At 40.1% G+C, this 16,484-nt stretch overlaps 1 protein-coding gene across 2 annotated transcripts in view; it reads right to left on the bottom strand.

Annotated features, from left to right (window-relative positions):
• Trpm6 (transient receptor potential cation channel subfamily M member 6) overlaps nucleotides 1–16,484 on the bottom strand; it is a 141,673-nt gene that overhangs the window by 41,673 nt on the left and 83,516 nt on the right. For both annotated transcript variants that reach the window (XM_063249709.1, XM_063249708.1), the window contains exons 26-27: nucleotides 2,688–3,835; nucleotides 2,400–2,509 (exon numbers count right to left, since the gene is read on the bottom strand). In XM_063249709.1, the coding sequence (XP_063105779.1) occupies nucleotides 2,400–2,509; nucleotides 2,688–3,835 (1,258 nt within the window). The remainder of the gene's footprint in view (nucleotides 1–2,399; nucleotides 2,510–2,687; nucleotides 3,836–16,484) is intronic.

The raw sequence follows: 16,484 nt of genomic DNA, 5'->3' as shown, positions 1-16,484 counted from the left end.
AATGAAACAAATGCTATGAATATAAGTAAAATGATAGTAAGAGAATACTATAGACAATATTATGCCAATTAACTCAGCAACTTAATGGGAAAGTCCCTGAAATGCAAGCAAAGGTCATTCATGAATTTTGTTAACTTAAATAACCCTATATCTAGTATAGCAATTGAATTTGTAGTTAAAAACTTTCTCATAAAATAAATTTTACTGCTTAATTCTATTGAATGCTTACAGGTTAAAAATGTCAATTTTTTTACAAACACCCAGAAAGTAAGACATATTTCTCAACCTGGCAGTAAACCTAGCTTCTTCCTGATACCAAAACCAAACAAAGACAGTATTATAAAAACCAAAGACAGAGCCAGGGATTTAGCTTAGTGGCACAAGCACCTGTCTGGAAAGCATGAGGTCACGAGTTCGATCCCCCAAACCAAAACAGAACAAACAAACAAAAAACTAAAGACAACATCCCTCGAGAACACAGATGTGAAAAGAAGCTTGCCCAAAATTTTAACAAAATGAATATGATCTATAAAAATAGATATATGACTAAGTGGAGTTCATCCCAGAAAAAGTAATTTAGTAATAATTCTAGCATTCTAAAGTTAACTAAAGTAGTTTTCATAGTAAAAAAAAAAAAAAAAAACAAAGAAAGAAGTCATCTGATTATCAAAGTACATACAGAAAAAGCTTTTGATGAATGTCAACATTGATTAAAATAAAGAATTTCAGAAAACTAAGAAGATTTCCAGCATGAGAAAAAGCACCTGTATGAAAACCTACAGCCAACATCATGTTTAATGATTAAAGACTAAATTTTTCTGCTTTTGAGCAGAAATAAGAGTAAACTAACCACTTTCATCACTTTTATTCAATATGGTACTAGCGGTTCTGAGCAACTTAATCAGATTTAAAAAAAAAGAAATAAGACACATCTAGATTGGAAAAGAATAAAATTATACTTGTAAATGAAAATCACTTACATAGAAAATTCTAGAGAATTTAAAAAACCTGATCAAATGAGTTTAGCAAAGTTGTTATAAAAAAGTTATAAACATACATATATATATTTTAAAAATAAAATGGAAAACAGCCAACAACTTCTTTTAGAAATGTACCTTTAATGTACAATTCAATGCATGATTTCACAGATCATTATAAAGTTATAGCACTCAAGATAACAAAGTATTAAGGCAACTTAATAGAAAAAAAATAATCTTAACCAAAATAATAGAGAAATTTAATATCATATTGGGGAGAAGGAAGAGGAAGAAGGAAAGAAAAAAAGGAGGGAGGGAAGGAACACGGGAAGAGTTTACCCTTACCTATCACCAAATATAAAAATTACCCGAGAATAGGTTCTACACCTAAATGTAAGAGCTAAAAGCATAAAACTCCTAGAAGAAAATACAGAGAAAAATCTTAAGTGATCTTGGGTTTTACAAAATTCATTTTTACCATCATACTTAAACCATAGAAGAAAGCCTTGATTTTATCAAAATAAAAAATGTAGGTGCTTCAAAGGACATTTATGAAAAGGAAAAGCCAAGCCACCAACTCAGAGACAACATTTGCAAAAATATACAGCCAGACATGGTAATCCTAGCACTTAGGAGGCCAAAGCAAAAAGGATCACCTTGAGTTTGGGGCCAGCCTGGGCTACACAGGGGGTCTCAGGCAACCTGGACCCATCTCAAAAAAAAAAAAAAAAAAAAAAAAAAAAAAAAAAAAAACCAAAAAATATATATTCTAATATATCATATATAAAAGCTCTTGTATATAACATATGTACTTTTACAACCCTATAAAAAGACAGCAACCCAATTTTTAAAGTGGGAAAAAGATTTGAGCAGCTAAGTTACAAAAAAAAAGAGAGAGAGGTAGCAAATAAACACATAAAAAGAGCCCTAATCCCTTAATCACTATAAAAGTAAAGAAAATAACCACTAAATATCCATCTATATGGCTAAAGTAAAGTGCAGACAAAGACTGATGACAACAGAAAGCTGCAGAAATGCTCATAAATCACAGGTGTGCCTACAAACGTTACAATCGCTGTGGAAATCATTTGGAAGTTGCTTTAAAAATCAAACATAATGTAACTTTGATATCACTCTTGTAAGTATTTGCCAAAGAGAACCAGAAGCACATGTCTACAAAAAGACATACACACAAATTCTTACTAATTTTTTTGAGAATAGCCAAAAACTGAGAACTGCCCAAATGTTCTTCAACATGTGAATAGATAAATTGCAGTGTATTCACTCTGAAGATCCCTGAATTTATATTTTCATTCCTTCCAGAACGACGCACTTTGTGACCTTTATAATAAAGAGAAATCTAGAAAAGAAAGATCGTTGCCTCCTTTGCTCAAAACCTAAAAGCCAAGAAGGAATACTTACTGGCAGCTGTAGGTCTTCTGTTTTTTTCTTTTTCTTTGACAATCTCCTATCTTTCAAGAGCATTCTTGCTTTGATCCATGATGATCCTATCTCTGAGGGTCTTGAAAAACCTGTAAGGGAAATGGTTTATGTGAAAAAGTTTCAAGCCTACAGGGACCAGCTGTATTTCACCCAAAGAGCCAAGAGACCAGAAAGAATAACAGTACAGTCCAGAATCCAAGTGTGCTTTTTTTTAACTGTAGTGACACTAAGGATTTAAAACTATTTTTTAAAACATGTCTGCCTTACTTTTAATCTTATCGATCTTCATCAGTTTCTCCTTCTTGTGGAATCTGAAACTGTGACTCCTGGTGAAGGGCCTGTTCCTGTGGAGAGGGTTGATCCAGAAGGATCTACCTGGCTGGAGCCATGGAGGCATCATCTCTGACCAGTCACTACTTTGGTACAGGCTTGTTGAGTTCTCAGACAAACAGCTGCCTTGAGCCTCCCTAGGATACAGCATGCTCTGAATGGAGTCTCTGCTACCAGAGGAAGGCAAGCAGGCCTGGCACTTGCTTTTGAAGCTGAACACACCGGTTTCATCACCTTCCGAAAATGCCAAGTTCACATACCCATCTCCAGAATGCATGCTCTTTGGCTGGGAAGAGACAGAGGTCACTGTCGTGCGTACAGGTGCACCAATTGCAGTGGACTGAACCTGCTCCTCTTCGTCTGGCTTGTCTGGCATCTCAGCAACTGGCTCCTGCAGCTTTTTGGGTTCAGTCACTGACAACTGGCCAGAGGCAGCTGGGGTCTGCCTGGTCAGAGAAACAGGGACCCCATTCTGCAGGGTTTGTTCATTTTCTAGGACATCTGTGTCTGCTTTCACTGATACTTTGGACAGAGGCAAGGAAGCTTCTTCGTAAGAAGGAACTTGCTTTAGATCAGAAGGAACCAGGAGAAACTGGCCATATTTTGAATTTGCATGCCTACTTGGGGACAGCCCAGGAGCAACTGTGTGCTTTTCTGCTTCTTGTTCCTCCAAGTCATCTCTTACATTGGAGGCGTCTGTCTGACTATCCATAATCTCAACAAGGGCTCCCCTCTGCATCCTCGAGGGCAACTGGCTCCTAGCCAGGCTCCGTAGCAAAGACGGGGGCATACTGTAATATCGGTATTTCATCTCTCCAGCCATCTCTGTGCTGTCCGAGAGCTCTGTACAAATGACATTGTTCCAGCTGTGGGGAATTTTTCTGCCAGCCACACGCTTCCTGTTGGCCAGAAGACCCTCATCCTCTTGCAATGTGTCCACTGCAGAAAGCACCTTTAGAGTATCCACAGTAAAGGCGGAGAGGTCCTGCAGGTGCCCCACTTGGCTGTCCAGAGACAGTAGGGAATCCTTTACAAAAGACACCTTTTCATTCATTTCTTTCAGTTGGAAATACATTTCTGCAACCCTAATGAGAGAAAACCAATGAACACAATCAGCCAGTGATGGTTTTTCTTCCTCTCCCCCTACCCCACTGCCAGGGTCAGGTGATTTCCGAGCCTTAGCTCCTTCCCAAAGGCTGCCTCCTCTCTGCGCTACAGTATATATTCTATTCCACATGATCACATCTACTCCTACATTCCCACCGTGACTCCAGGGAGGAGAAGTTACAAATGTGCAATGCTACCCCTTATTTCCTTCTAATATTTCAGAACCACATGTGCATCTGCCTGAGACTAATCCCCTTTCAATTATTTGACAAATCATCCCATTTTTATTCACTAATGTGCTTGTTCATTAACATGAGAAAAAAAAACCCTGAGTATCTGCTATTAGCAAACACTGTACATTTTTGATGAGAAGAAACATTCTGAGAAAGAAAACAAAGTAACAGGAATAAAAAAAAAAAAACCAGCTCCATAGTTCAAACAGGCTTCTCAAGTTCCAAACAAAACCTTCACTAGGAGTCATATTCAGAAAAAAAAAAAAAAAAAAAAAAAAAAACAGTGTTAATTTGTTTGATTACTTTGAATATTTTAATCCAAGATTATGATTCCCAGGCACAGAGTCATGCAAAAGCAATACAACACATCTTCATTTATGTAAGTACAAAAGCAAACTACATGTATAACAGAGTAACTGCAATAAATTCATTCAGAAAAGAGAGGGAAAAATTGCCGCTTAACATTTACCAATATTATTTGATGCTCCCATCTCACCACACCACTAAAACAAAATGTTGACATCTTAATCCCACATGTGGCCTTTATCTGGAAATTTTTTTTATTTTTACTTTTATTAGTGCATGCTGACAATATAGAATTACTTTCAGCATAGGGATTTGATACACATATGAAACACATCTTAATTAGTTTTACATCACCTTCCCTCTATTCTCTCCCTCACCGTCTCCTGGTGCCTGTTATGGTTTGAGTCTGGGTGTCCCCCCAAAACCTCATGCAGTCATGGGGCAGGGGGCTTTTCAGAGGTCATGGAGTCTAGAGTTTGTGATTATTCAGCGAGTGGGTGCTTTGGCTCCCTCTGGGATGAGCAGCCTGCATATAACATAAGAGATCAAAAGAGGCTCATCCCTCCCCTTTTGCTCTTGTAGCTTTTGCTGTCTTCTGCTACCATGAACTGTTGCCCCTCTGCCATGACCCACTCTGCCTTGGAGCCATCTAATCACGGACTGAAACCTCTACACACTGTGAGCTGAATAAACTTTACCTCTTTAAATTTTGGGTGTCAAATATTTTGTCCCAGCAACAAGAAAAGTAACTAAGACAGAAAATAACTAACACAGTGTCCTTTGCATATGCAAAAGAGCTATCTCCCTTTTTCCATTATCTATTTTTTATTTCACTCTTTATTTATATTTTGAATTTCTCATATAAGAGAAACCATGCAGAAGACCAAAAAATAGCAGAGTAGGTATCAGCAACAAAATTTAGCCTGCCCAAGATCCAGAATCCAGACAACTAGGAAAATAATAACTTGGTGGAGATAAAAAGAAAAAAGAAATAGACTAACAGGAATTAGGAAGGAACCGACTGGAAAATTAGAAACCACAGAGAAGCAGCCAACACTACACTACAATGCAGAGAAAAGAACAAAGTAACCTGAAAGCTCACTCTGGCTCACAGTTACAGAAAGCTGCCTCCAGGGGCACAAGGTAAGTACTTAGGACTGACCGCTCCCAGGAGAGACAGTGGACCAGACCCCAGGAGGAACCTACAGTGATCATAAACTGCAAAAGCAGTGAAGGGTTTTACGTCAGTGTAACTCCTTCCATATGGTAGGCAACAGCCTGAAAGAATCTAGTGTGATGCCCAACATCCTGCACTTAATCAGGTATTTCAGGGGTTGATATTTGAGTCTGGGACTCAGAACAACTGAAAAACAACTTCACTTCAGGGTTCCCAGGGTAGCCCTCCCACAGTGACTGACTGAAAGAACCACAGGAGACAGTCAAGGGCTGGGAGCAGGGTAGAAAGAGACTCTTTGAGAAGTTTAAACTCAGACTAAGAGGGACACAGGCCCTACACTCCCTGGAAGATTCCAGGTGAGGCTTGTGTTTTGTGCAGAAGCAACTGAGTGTGAAAATGCCAGCACCTGAACCTTTGCCCTGCTGTCTGCATCAAGCCCAGCTCTGAGACCTGATCAGGTTCTCCACCTACCAAACTGAGCATGGGCACACCTCGGCTTGGAAGACTCCACAGTGTGGCGTGAAGGGAGAGTGGCCTCAGGAGCATCAGGCAACTCACTAATCCCAGGCAGTAAAACTAGGCAGAGGAGCACCATGTGCTGATTCCAAACCTGTGGATCCTGTTTAAATGTTAAGAAACCATGTACTTAAAACTAAAGAGAGAGAAAAAGAACTGTTTCTTTGCTTGAACTTTTTTTCCTTCTTTTTTTTTTTCACTAGTTTATTGGGATTTGAAGAATTTCCTTTTCCCTTTTTTTTCTGATTTCTTTTTCTTTTTTCCTTTTTCTTTCTTTATTCCTTTAAATTTTTCCTGTAAATGTTATCTTTTTATGCTCCATATTTTTTTTCTCCTTTTTTAATTTTATCTCCTTTTTCTTGTTTGTCCTTCTTGGTTACCTTCATCTAATTCTATAAATTTCTGTCTACTCCTCCATAGGATCTATTGTCTCAGCTTTTCTTGTCTCCCATTATGTAGGTTTTCTAAAATTTTCTTTCATTCCCACCCCCAATGTTATATATGTTTATTAGCACTACTATTAAGCTCTACTAATCTTTACATAGTTGGTTAACTATGTGTTATAACTGTTACTGTCAACAGGCATAGTCACGTTGGCAATATCTGGTTTGTCAGTCTCCCATTTGTCTTGGATGATGCTGTATTGCTGATTGTTACTGCCAAGGTCACACAGGCATTGCTTCTAATAGGTTTTCTCTGCATGCCAATAATCAGATTTTGTGCCATTAACGATACTGCAATGCCTTTCCACAGAAATGGGTGCTGGGCCATTTGTGCTACACCCTCCCCAATGCAGGTGGTCAGATCTTGGGACAGAAGCAAAGAACTACAGTTAGCCAAGCCCAGAGTAAATTACTAAAGAGCAGAACCTAATAAAGAGCTCCATACTAAGCAACAAAGTCTTTTGACTGTAAGCACCCACAAACCTCAACACAAAGCAAAGCAAAACAAAAATGAGGCAAACCAAAGCAATGATGTCTCCCAAGTCGGGCATGGTAGTGCACACCTGCAATCCCAGCACTTGGGAGACTGAGGATCACTGCCGAGGTGATGCCAGCCTGAGCCACCCTAGTGAGTTCAAGGCCAGCCTATACACATGGTGAGAGCCTGTCCACACACACACACACACACACACCTCCCAAAACTCCCACCTCCTCCAAAGCCAATGCATGGGCCACTGAAGGGGAGAAAAGCAAAAGCCACACAGCTGAATTATTTGAAAAAATAACAAAGGAGATTAAAAAACAAATCCATAAGATATTCAGCAGGAGTACACTTAAACAGGAGATATAATTAAACAGATAACAGATGTAACAAAAAATGATCAGAGAGTTTATAGAAGACACTAATAAAAAGATAGTCGAGCTAAACAAGCAATACAAAACATAAATAATCATGTTAGCAAACAATGAGTCCATGACATGATTCCAAACAGAAATCAAATAGATTAAAAATTACACTGAAAGCGCAGGCAGGAGAAGCAGCCAATGCAAAAATAAGAGTACCGAGATCAGACTGCTATTAGCAGTCATTCAGAGACACCCTAAAACAAGGAACATAGAACATGCGTATAACAGGTGCTAGACGACATGAAGACTGAGCTAAGATTAACCGAAATAAGTGAAAAATCCGAAGACAGCAAAAAAGGCATAAAAAACCTGTTTACAGAAACAGTAGCAGAAAACTTTCCAAATATAGGGAATCAACAAAAACAAAAACAAAAAAATGAACAAGGGAGGACCCTTTCCTAGGAAAAACAGAGTGGATGTGGTTCCACCAGCACCTTGATGGGGGACTTCTAGCTTCCAAAAATATGAGAAATACACTTATTCTGATGTAAAACACTCCATTTTTGGTACTTTCCTAGGGCAGCCCTAGGAAATTAATACAGTTATGTACACTTAACAATCAACAAAATAAATTACAAGATAAATCAGACTTTATTACATAGAAAAGACGTATATGGTACAAACTTTTTAAATAAAAATGAATTGAAAATTAATACTTTGAAAATTTCAGTTCTGGACTTCTGGGAGAACATGGCGGACAAGTAACAGCAGACACAGAGGCTCTCTGAGATTACTAGCTTAGAATCCAGGAGCGCTGCCATGTGAGGAGTCCTACGCGAGGGGAGATGAACCCTGCCGACCCAGGAACGAATTAAGCTGAGAAAAACCAACTGGAAATGCAATCCTGATGCTATAACAGGAACAGATAAAATCCCAGCACGGAAGCTGGATGCCATGCCACTGGAAGCCGTGATTTGAATTTCCTGCTGCCACTACTGCGTCCCAATTGGCACCGCAGGGAAACACACGTGCAAAAGCTCTGAGAGCGGGAACCAAACGACATTGAGAGCGGGACTGGCAGGGAGCCTTGCATCGACCTGCGGTGAGTGAGAGAAATGGGGACCCTTTCATAGACTAGGAGGCTCCAACAGAGGACATTCTGGGAATGGGCAGACTAGCTGGAACAGGGCCCTGCAGTGACTTTAGTCACATATTCCCCTCTCAAGCGGGATTGGTGGGGAGCGCTTGGCCTGGTGACACCTCGGACTAAGATCCAGTAGGCTAGCCCAAATCAGGTCCCTGTGCCTGGCGGTGCACCCTAGCAGTGATGCCTTCAGTAGGCTGATCTGGAGGGATGGGCCCAGCAGAGGCTGCCCAGGTCTGTGTCTCCCTAGTACACTGCAGTGCGTGGAAACACCTAGCCGGCGGATTCAAACACCCTGTAACAGACAAAAAGAAAAAAAAAAAAAAAACTGGGCTTCCTACATATGCTTGTATGGAAGGAACAAAAAGTATGGGAAAAGGGAGCAACAAGAAAGGCTCCTCAGTCCCCAATCCTGAGAACACTAATCCAGGAAAGGTAAATGCAAAAGAGAATAAAGACAGAAAACATGCAATATCAGACACGGCACCTATAGACATAAAGCGGTATCTCCAGAGCCTCATAGACGAGTTCAAAAATGAAGTATTTAATGAAATAAAGCAAGAAATAAGTAGAATAGTTAGAGAAATGCTAAGCACCACCCAAGAAAAAACAGATGGTAGAACGGAAGAACAGAAAAAAAGGGGAGAATTGTTTGATAGAGAACATAGAAAAAACACAGAATACATGAAGCAAGTTGAAAGAGATTACCAGGAAACTAAAATCTCTATTGAAAGCTGCCATAACAGCTTGAAAGAAACTAAGGGTAGATTATCAGAAATGGAGGACAGATTTGTACTATGGGAGCATGAAATGAAAAACTTCTTAAAAATAACAAGAAAACAAACAGCAATAAGACAAAGGCTAGAAGATGATAAGAGGATCTATAACTTAAGAATTAAGAACATAAAAGAAGAAGTAGGGACACAAACAAATGGACTACAAAAGCTATTCACAGAAATAATCCAGGAGAATTTCCCTAATTTAGCAAAAGGTAAAGATACTCAGATGTATGAGGCATACAGAACGCCAGCCACCTACAACCCAAACAGAGCTACATCCAGGCATATAATAATCAAAATTCCAGAAATCCAATATAAGAACAGAATATTAAAAGCCGTCAGAGAAAAGAAACAGATCACTTACAAGGGAACACCCATCAAAATTACAGCAGACTTCTCAGCACAAACCATCAAATCACAAAGAGCATGGGGGGAAATAATTCAAGCTTTGAAAGATAATAATCTCCAGCCCAGATTGATATATCCTGCACAACTGTCCCTAGAAATTGATGGAAAAATAAGGTGCTTCCAGGATAAAGAGGAACTAGGGAAATTTGCAACCACCAATTCAACTCTACAGAGATTACTGCAGGATATTCTAAAAATGAAAAATACCAAGATTCCAGAAACAGTGGCAGAGAGGCCACAAAGAATGGAGCAGAAATCGAAATGAAGAAGACAAACTGACAACTAATGACAGAAAAAGAGCTCAACAGAAATGAGGCAGAGAAGGTTGGATGGTAGGAACAGCCACTTTGGAGAAAACAAGATATCATAATAGGTAGTGCTGATTTAATATCCTCTTGTTTTGAAGTGCCATCAAGCTTTTGTTCTTCTGTCTCCATCGGCTTTAACATGTATCTTATTGGATTTTATTATATGTGATAATATAAACAAAAACTTTTATAAACAAGGAGATTATACAGAAACCATTGTTCATTTTCTGTTAGTTGATTCTAAATACCCTGTAATACTGTCATTCTCTTGAACGGTTTTACATTGTCTTGATATGTTTGATGCTGCAGTATACAAAGTTATACCCAAAGATTTTAAGGGAAGAGACACTATGGTAACCACTTTTATGTCAGGATTATCTTGTGGTGAAACACTATTTTGCTTAAATGGCTATGTTTTGACCTGCACTGTTTTGTTGTTATGCCCTCTTTTAATCTCAATCTCCTTTTTATTATCTACTTTTTCATTTTTATCCTTTTAAGGAAAAAATAAATAAAAAATAGCAGGATATATTATAGTAACCCACTTTGATTTCCTATCTACTTGATTTGAAACCCTGTATTGCTCTCACAATCTTGTTTTGACTGATTTTCCTCTATTCTGTTATGCTTGATAGTACCGAGTTTGAAAGTATAGGCAACAACTATGAAGACAGTAAGACTCATTATGATGCCCATTCTGGTTGACTATTATCTTCTTTTGAAGTCCTCTAATGTCTCCAATGTTTTGGTTTTATTGGTCTTATTCTTTACTCTTTTGTTCAATTTTATTATAACTGATGATATAGGCAATTCTTTTTAAGATAAGAGGCATTATGGTAACCATTGTTGATCACCTTGTATTTTGTTTTTATATTATGTATTATGTCCATCCTTTTGATTTGACTGACTCTGTCCTGTTATGTCACATTTGGTTTTACTTTCTTCAAAAAAAAGTAATAAGAACTGTGGGAGTAATAAAACCCAAAATGTGTAATTGTCATTGTACAAAAGAAAGGAAAAGAAAGTGCTCTAAAGGATATAACTGCATATATATTTAAGTGTATAAGATAGATAACCATATTACTGAGTTTTGTTGGATCATTGAACAAAACTGTTTGCAGTCTCACTGTTTGAAAGTCCCCTCTATATGCTTTAATTTTGTAACTTGAACAACTATTTCTAAGATGACAATATGCAATTAACTAATGATTTCCTACTGTTTATTTGTTATGAAATTCTGTACAACTTGTACCCTTTTTGTTTTTTTGCTTTTTTCTACTTAAATAAATTTTTTTAAAAATTAATACTTCAACAAATATGACAAAGCATTCACATCCCTTAATTAATAAGAAGCTTTTCCAAGTTGCTGAGGAAAGAACACAGATTCCAAATGATATGAAAGGATAATTCACTAAGCATAAAATAGAAGAGATAAGGAAATATAGTAAAATAGTCAACTTCATTTGGTAGTCAGAGATGAAAATCAGGATAATAAAGACTTTATCTATGTTGTAGCAAAATTTGTTTTAAACTGGCAACTTTAAAAAGAAACAACTCAGTAGTAACAAGAATGTAATACCGAAATAAAATGTACATAAGAGGCTATCATTTCACTATGCAAAATCAGACATGTTTGTTACAGTGAAGTAGAATATTATGCAGCCATTAAAATCCTACTTACATTGCTGACATTTATTTTCTTTGGCTTTTTTTTTTTTTTTTGTCTTTTTGCTTTTTATCAGTACCAGGGATCGAACTCATGACTGCCTGCTTGCAAAGCAGGCGCTTATGCTGCTGAGCTAAATCCCCAGCCCCTTCTTTGGCTGTTTCCTTTAGAAAGGACAGAGTTGTCAGTGTCAGTTATGCTCCAACTTAGGTTTTTAAAATTTGGTACAGAATTTTATAAGTAAAGTAACTGTAAAACTTAACATACCTGATTATTTGCAGAAAAGTATTTTGATGTACAAGAGAGAAATAAACAAGAGTACATAATTGCACAGGTTAAACTGAATATTATAGAAAATAAATGGAAAAAGGCCAACATTTTCACAGCAACTCTGGTTTGTTACACTGGGTTTTTTCCTTTATTTTCTACCTTCGTTTTGTTCTTGTACTTGGTGGAGAGTGGGTATGGTTCTGCTATCTGGACAACAGAACTCTTTGATAAGATGAAAGTGAAAACAGCAAGGCAGAAAATCTGACCAACGGTGGCCCGGCTGACATCACCCCCTGCAACTGTGACACATGACCCACCTCATGGGGGGGGGGGGCGAGGAGAGGCGAGGTCACACCACTCAACCCCACCGCCCGCTGCAGGGAGCTGTCCTAAAGCAGACAGGACTTCCTGCTCTGGAACGGTCTCAAGGCGTGGGCTCTGAAGGACCTCCCTCTACTTGGAAGGAACAAACCGGGGACCATTTACCACCTTTATTACAGTTTATACGGGCAGAACCTTCTCTCTCTTGTTGTTTTGTGGGTTTTTTGGTTTTTTGTTTTTTTGGTTTTTTTTTTTTTTTTTGGTCTTTTTCCTTTTTATCAGTACCAGGGATCGAACTCACGACTGCCTGCTTGCAAGGCAGGCGCTTATGCCGCTGAGCTAAATCCCCAGCCCCTTCTCTCTTGTTTTTGCTATAGAATTCACCATCTATAACTCCACAGCAGCTGAATAAATACTTCCTGACCTTCTAGCACCTGCAAATACTTGTGTATTCCCTTCCAAACACGTTAATGGGAGCCTTTCCACTCAGCGTGCTGTTTCATCTAATTCAAAACAGCCCAAGCTGAGCCGAGGTAATGGAGACTCATTAAGCCCTATTAGCTGAGGGATACAATAGCAAGCAGCGCAGACTCAGAGAAACAGGTGAAGGCACCGTGATAGAGACCTGGGAGACAAATGGCCTGGTCAGCCCGCATCAGGCCTGCTTGCTTTTATACACACTTACTTGCTAAAGCACGGTGTCCTGGGAAGCCTACTCTATTTATATAGACCAGCTGCACTAACTTAATCCAAGCTGTCAGTCACTCTGACACGTAAAGAAAATCCTTAGTGTTTTAGATTGCTCTGTGTAAAGTCTGGCGTGTGCAGGAAAGATGAGTCCAATCCCTGTCTTGTGGTGGGCTCTGGACAAGGTGAGCCAACGGCGAGTGTAACTGTAATCCTCGTGATAGACGCAGTACCCACGGAGCGCTCACTACAGGTGCAGCCTCTTGCAGAGTTCATCACATGCTATTCTAACACCGCAGCTCTAGAAGGCAGACATGACTATTGTCCCCTGAACAGAACAGAGGCTGGTCACATGGACACATGGCAGGGAATGAAACCCTGATGGTCCGAGTCCACTGTCGATTGCACCCAGCACTCCACCCCGTCTAACCCTCGCAGCACACCTGGGACCTGCCCAAGGCTCTTTGGGTGTCCCAGAGTCCCAAAAAACACCACATGAGCTACGTCAAGACATCCCATACAGGGAGCTGTTATCAGAGGCTCCTCAAGAAGGATCTGGAGTCCAGTAATGATGGGATCCATCCAATTGATAGCTCTCTATGCTTGAGTCACAGTACAAACTAGGTGAACAGTTTTAGGCTTTTTGGAAACCATGGCATTTCCCAAATGTGCCATATATGTTTGTTGGTTTTGTTTCATTTGTTTGTTTGTTTTAATTCCTAAAAGCACCTTACTCCACAAAATGCAGAGAAGAAAGCTGGTTACACAGCTGAGGTCAAAACAGAAGCTGTGTGAACCAAATTAAACTCTTCCTCCTAAAGTAAAAGAAACAGCTTCTGTTTAAGGGGTGCAGGGCCACAAGCAGCTTCAGCGCACCCTCTTCATCTGCTCTTAGGACTCGTTCAGTTCTAGACAGCCAAAGGCGGTGTCTTCTCTGAGCAGGCACACCTGCAGGTGACCACCCAGTCCCTTCGCCCCTTCCCAAACTGCGGTTCAGTTACCCCACGAAACGCCCCCTCCCTTCATCCACACCTCAGTACAAGCGCCCAGCAGAGGCCTCACCATGGGTGACTGGAAAACCAGTCATGTAAACAACTCTATCAAGAGGAGAAATGGAGGACCTCTTGAAGTTAAATTAGACTACCACTGCTAAAATAAAAACTCCTTGGAAGTGTTCTTGGGAGCTACATACTCATGTAACGTCTCATCTGCTCCTGAAAGCCCAAAGAAAGAACGCAAGCAAAATGCAATGACATGTGATGATTAATGTCCTCTGGGTTTTATTATCATCACCACTGAGTCACTTGTTTGTAAGCGCCTGCTTCTCCTGTGCTCACTCTACATTCCTTGGCGTGTGACATACTTTCTCCTAGTTCTCCTTACACTGTACTTCTCCAGTCAAAGCTTTTTAGTCTCTTCTAAGAGCTCCTCTGGCCCTGCCCGCTTTCCAGGTATTGGCACCACTAGGGGTGCAACCTCAGCCCCTGAGATGTCCCGTTCTACTTTATTCTTCTGTGATACTTAGTTACTTTTCTCTCATTGCTGAGACAAAATACCTCACGCCCAAAGTTAAGGAAGGAAAGGTTTACTTAGCCCACTGTTTGTAGAAGTTTCAGTCCATAATCTGCTGGCACCAAGGCAGCAGAAGACAGCAAAAGCGACCAACAGAGGAGGAGCAGAGAGCAAGCCTCTTTCCCTCCCTTATAATGAATGCAGGCTACCCGCCCTAGGGCAAGTAAAACACTCACACCCCTAATCCCAGCACTAGGCAACAGACGAATCACACACTCTAGATTCAGTCACCACTAAAACAAACTGCACTCCATGACCACAAGAAGCTTTGGGGGACATCCAGACACAAACCATAACAGATACCTTTATTCCTAGTGTAAACAGATGATTCTCACAAGTGACTCTCCCCAGAAGTAGGTGATCTCCTTGTCCATTTCCAAGCTGACCCAGGGCTTCCGATCCATACATTCAAAGCTTCCTGGACTTCTCTAGCTAACTGTCCCAAAGGAATCTCAAGCTCAATAAATATAAAAGTCACTGCTCTTCCTGCGCACCTTTGCTGCACTGTACTCTGTATCTTGAAGGTGTTTTTCCAAGTTACCCCTACTCCAGACCCTAGAGCATCCTGGACCCCATCCTCCATCTCAGTTGCATCCAATCCCTGACGCACCTCACCAGCTAAGCTTTCCAGTCCACCCCACTCATTCAATCCCACACAAGACCTCAGCCACACAGTGGGACTCATCCACCCTCGGTCCCATTCTCCAAGGTAGACTCCCCGGTCCCCCTGTCTTTTCTCTCACACTGTAACTAAAGGAGATGGCGAGTCTATCCGTAGACAGTTGGGCACCTCAAATCCTTCCTTAGCTTTAAAGTAAGTGACTCTATAATTTTGGGAGGTGTAGACCTTATGTGATCCATTTCTTCTCCTTTTCTTAAAGTTTGGAAAGGAATTTAAATTTTTTGTTTTTTGAGGTTTTGTTTGCTTTTTGTGATAGTCTCACTACATAGTGAAGGATGGCCTTAAACTTCCTTATGTAGCCCAGGCTTGGCCTTGAACTCACGGCAATCCTCCTGCCTCAGCCTCCCTAGTGCTAGGATTACAGGCATGCACCTCCCTTCCTAGAGGGTGCCATGCTCTATGCTTATTGCCCTAGTAATCAAGCACCAACCACACAGTTATAGATTAACTGACCACGTCATCATGCTGTTCTGTATGCGTCATTCCCCCCACCCAAGTAACCTGTTTGCTGTGTCAACTTTTGTTCCCCTTGTAAGAGTCAAATGATGCTGTGTTAACCATTGTTCCCTTTATGAGAGACAAATGTTCCTGGAATTGGCAGACCAAGGCCTATGAATTGGCTAACCACCCACTGTGAAATGTCTCTGACCTCAAGCAAAGGGGAAGAAAGGCCCACCTTGTTTCTGTTTCTCATCGCTATGTACTTAATGATCAATTAGCTAATCATAAATGAACTATAAAAATCAGTCAAAATTCTAACTCAGTCACACAGCTTTGCAAATTCCATCTGCACTGTGTCACTGGGCCAGCTAAAATAAAAGCGCTTCTTTTAAAAAGATGTTGTCTTGCCCCATTTTTTGTCTCAAGGGCCTTTCTTTAGGGAGTACAACAAGGGATTTACATTTTTAAAGAAATTATCCTGACATTTTTACAATCTGCTTGCACATCAAACAGTTAAGCTTTCTTGCACCTTTACTATTCAGAGCACTTTGCTACAAATCCATCTACATTAACTCATTTAATCCTCCAGGTACTCTGAAGAAGTGCATCTATTTGCCTGCCTCTTTTACGGATTTTAAAAAAAAACCCAGGTGCAAAGAGGCTCACTAAGTACATTCCCAAGAACATGCAGCTAGTATGTGGCAGAGAAGAACTCTGTCCCAACTCTATAAACTCCTACATTGGGGTACACATTGGACAAACCTGAGAACCAGGTTGGCCTCTAGGGCTGGATGCACACAGCTGCAAGGAGGCAGGACAGTGTTATGG

Source organism: Cavia porcellus, unplaced genomic scaffold (assembly GCF_034190915.1).
Source record: "Cavia porcellus strain 051 isolate PalLab524CR breed Dunkin Hartley unplaced genomic scaffold, mCavPor4.1 scaffold_1, whole genome shotgun sequence".
Classification (NCBI taxonomy): Eukaryota; Metazoa; Chordata; class Mammalia; order Rodentia; family Caviidae; genus Cavia; species Cavia porcellus.
The sequence above is the reverse complement of the archived record's forward strand: the minus strand, read 5'-3'. Positions and strand labels throughout refer to the sequence as shown.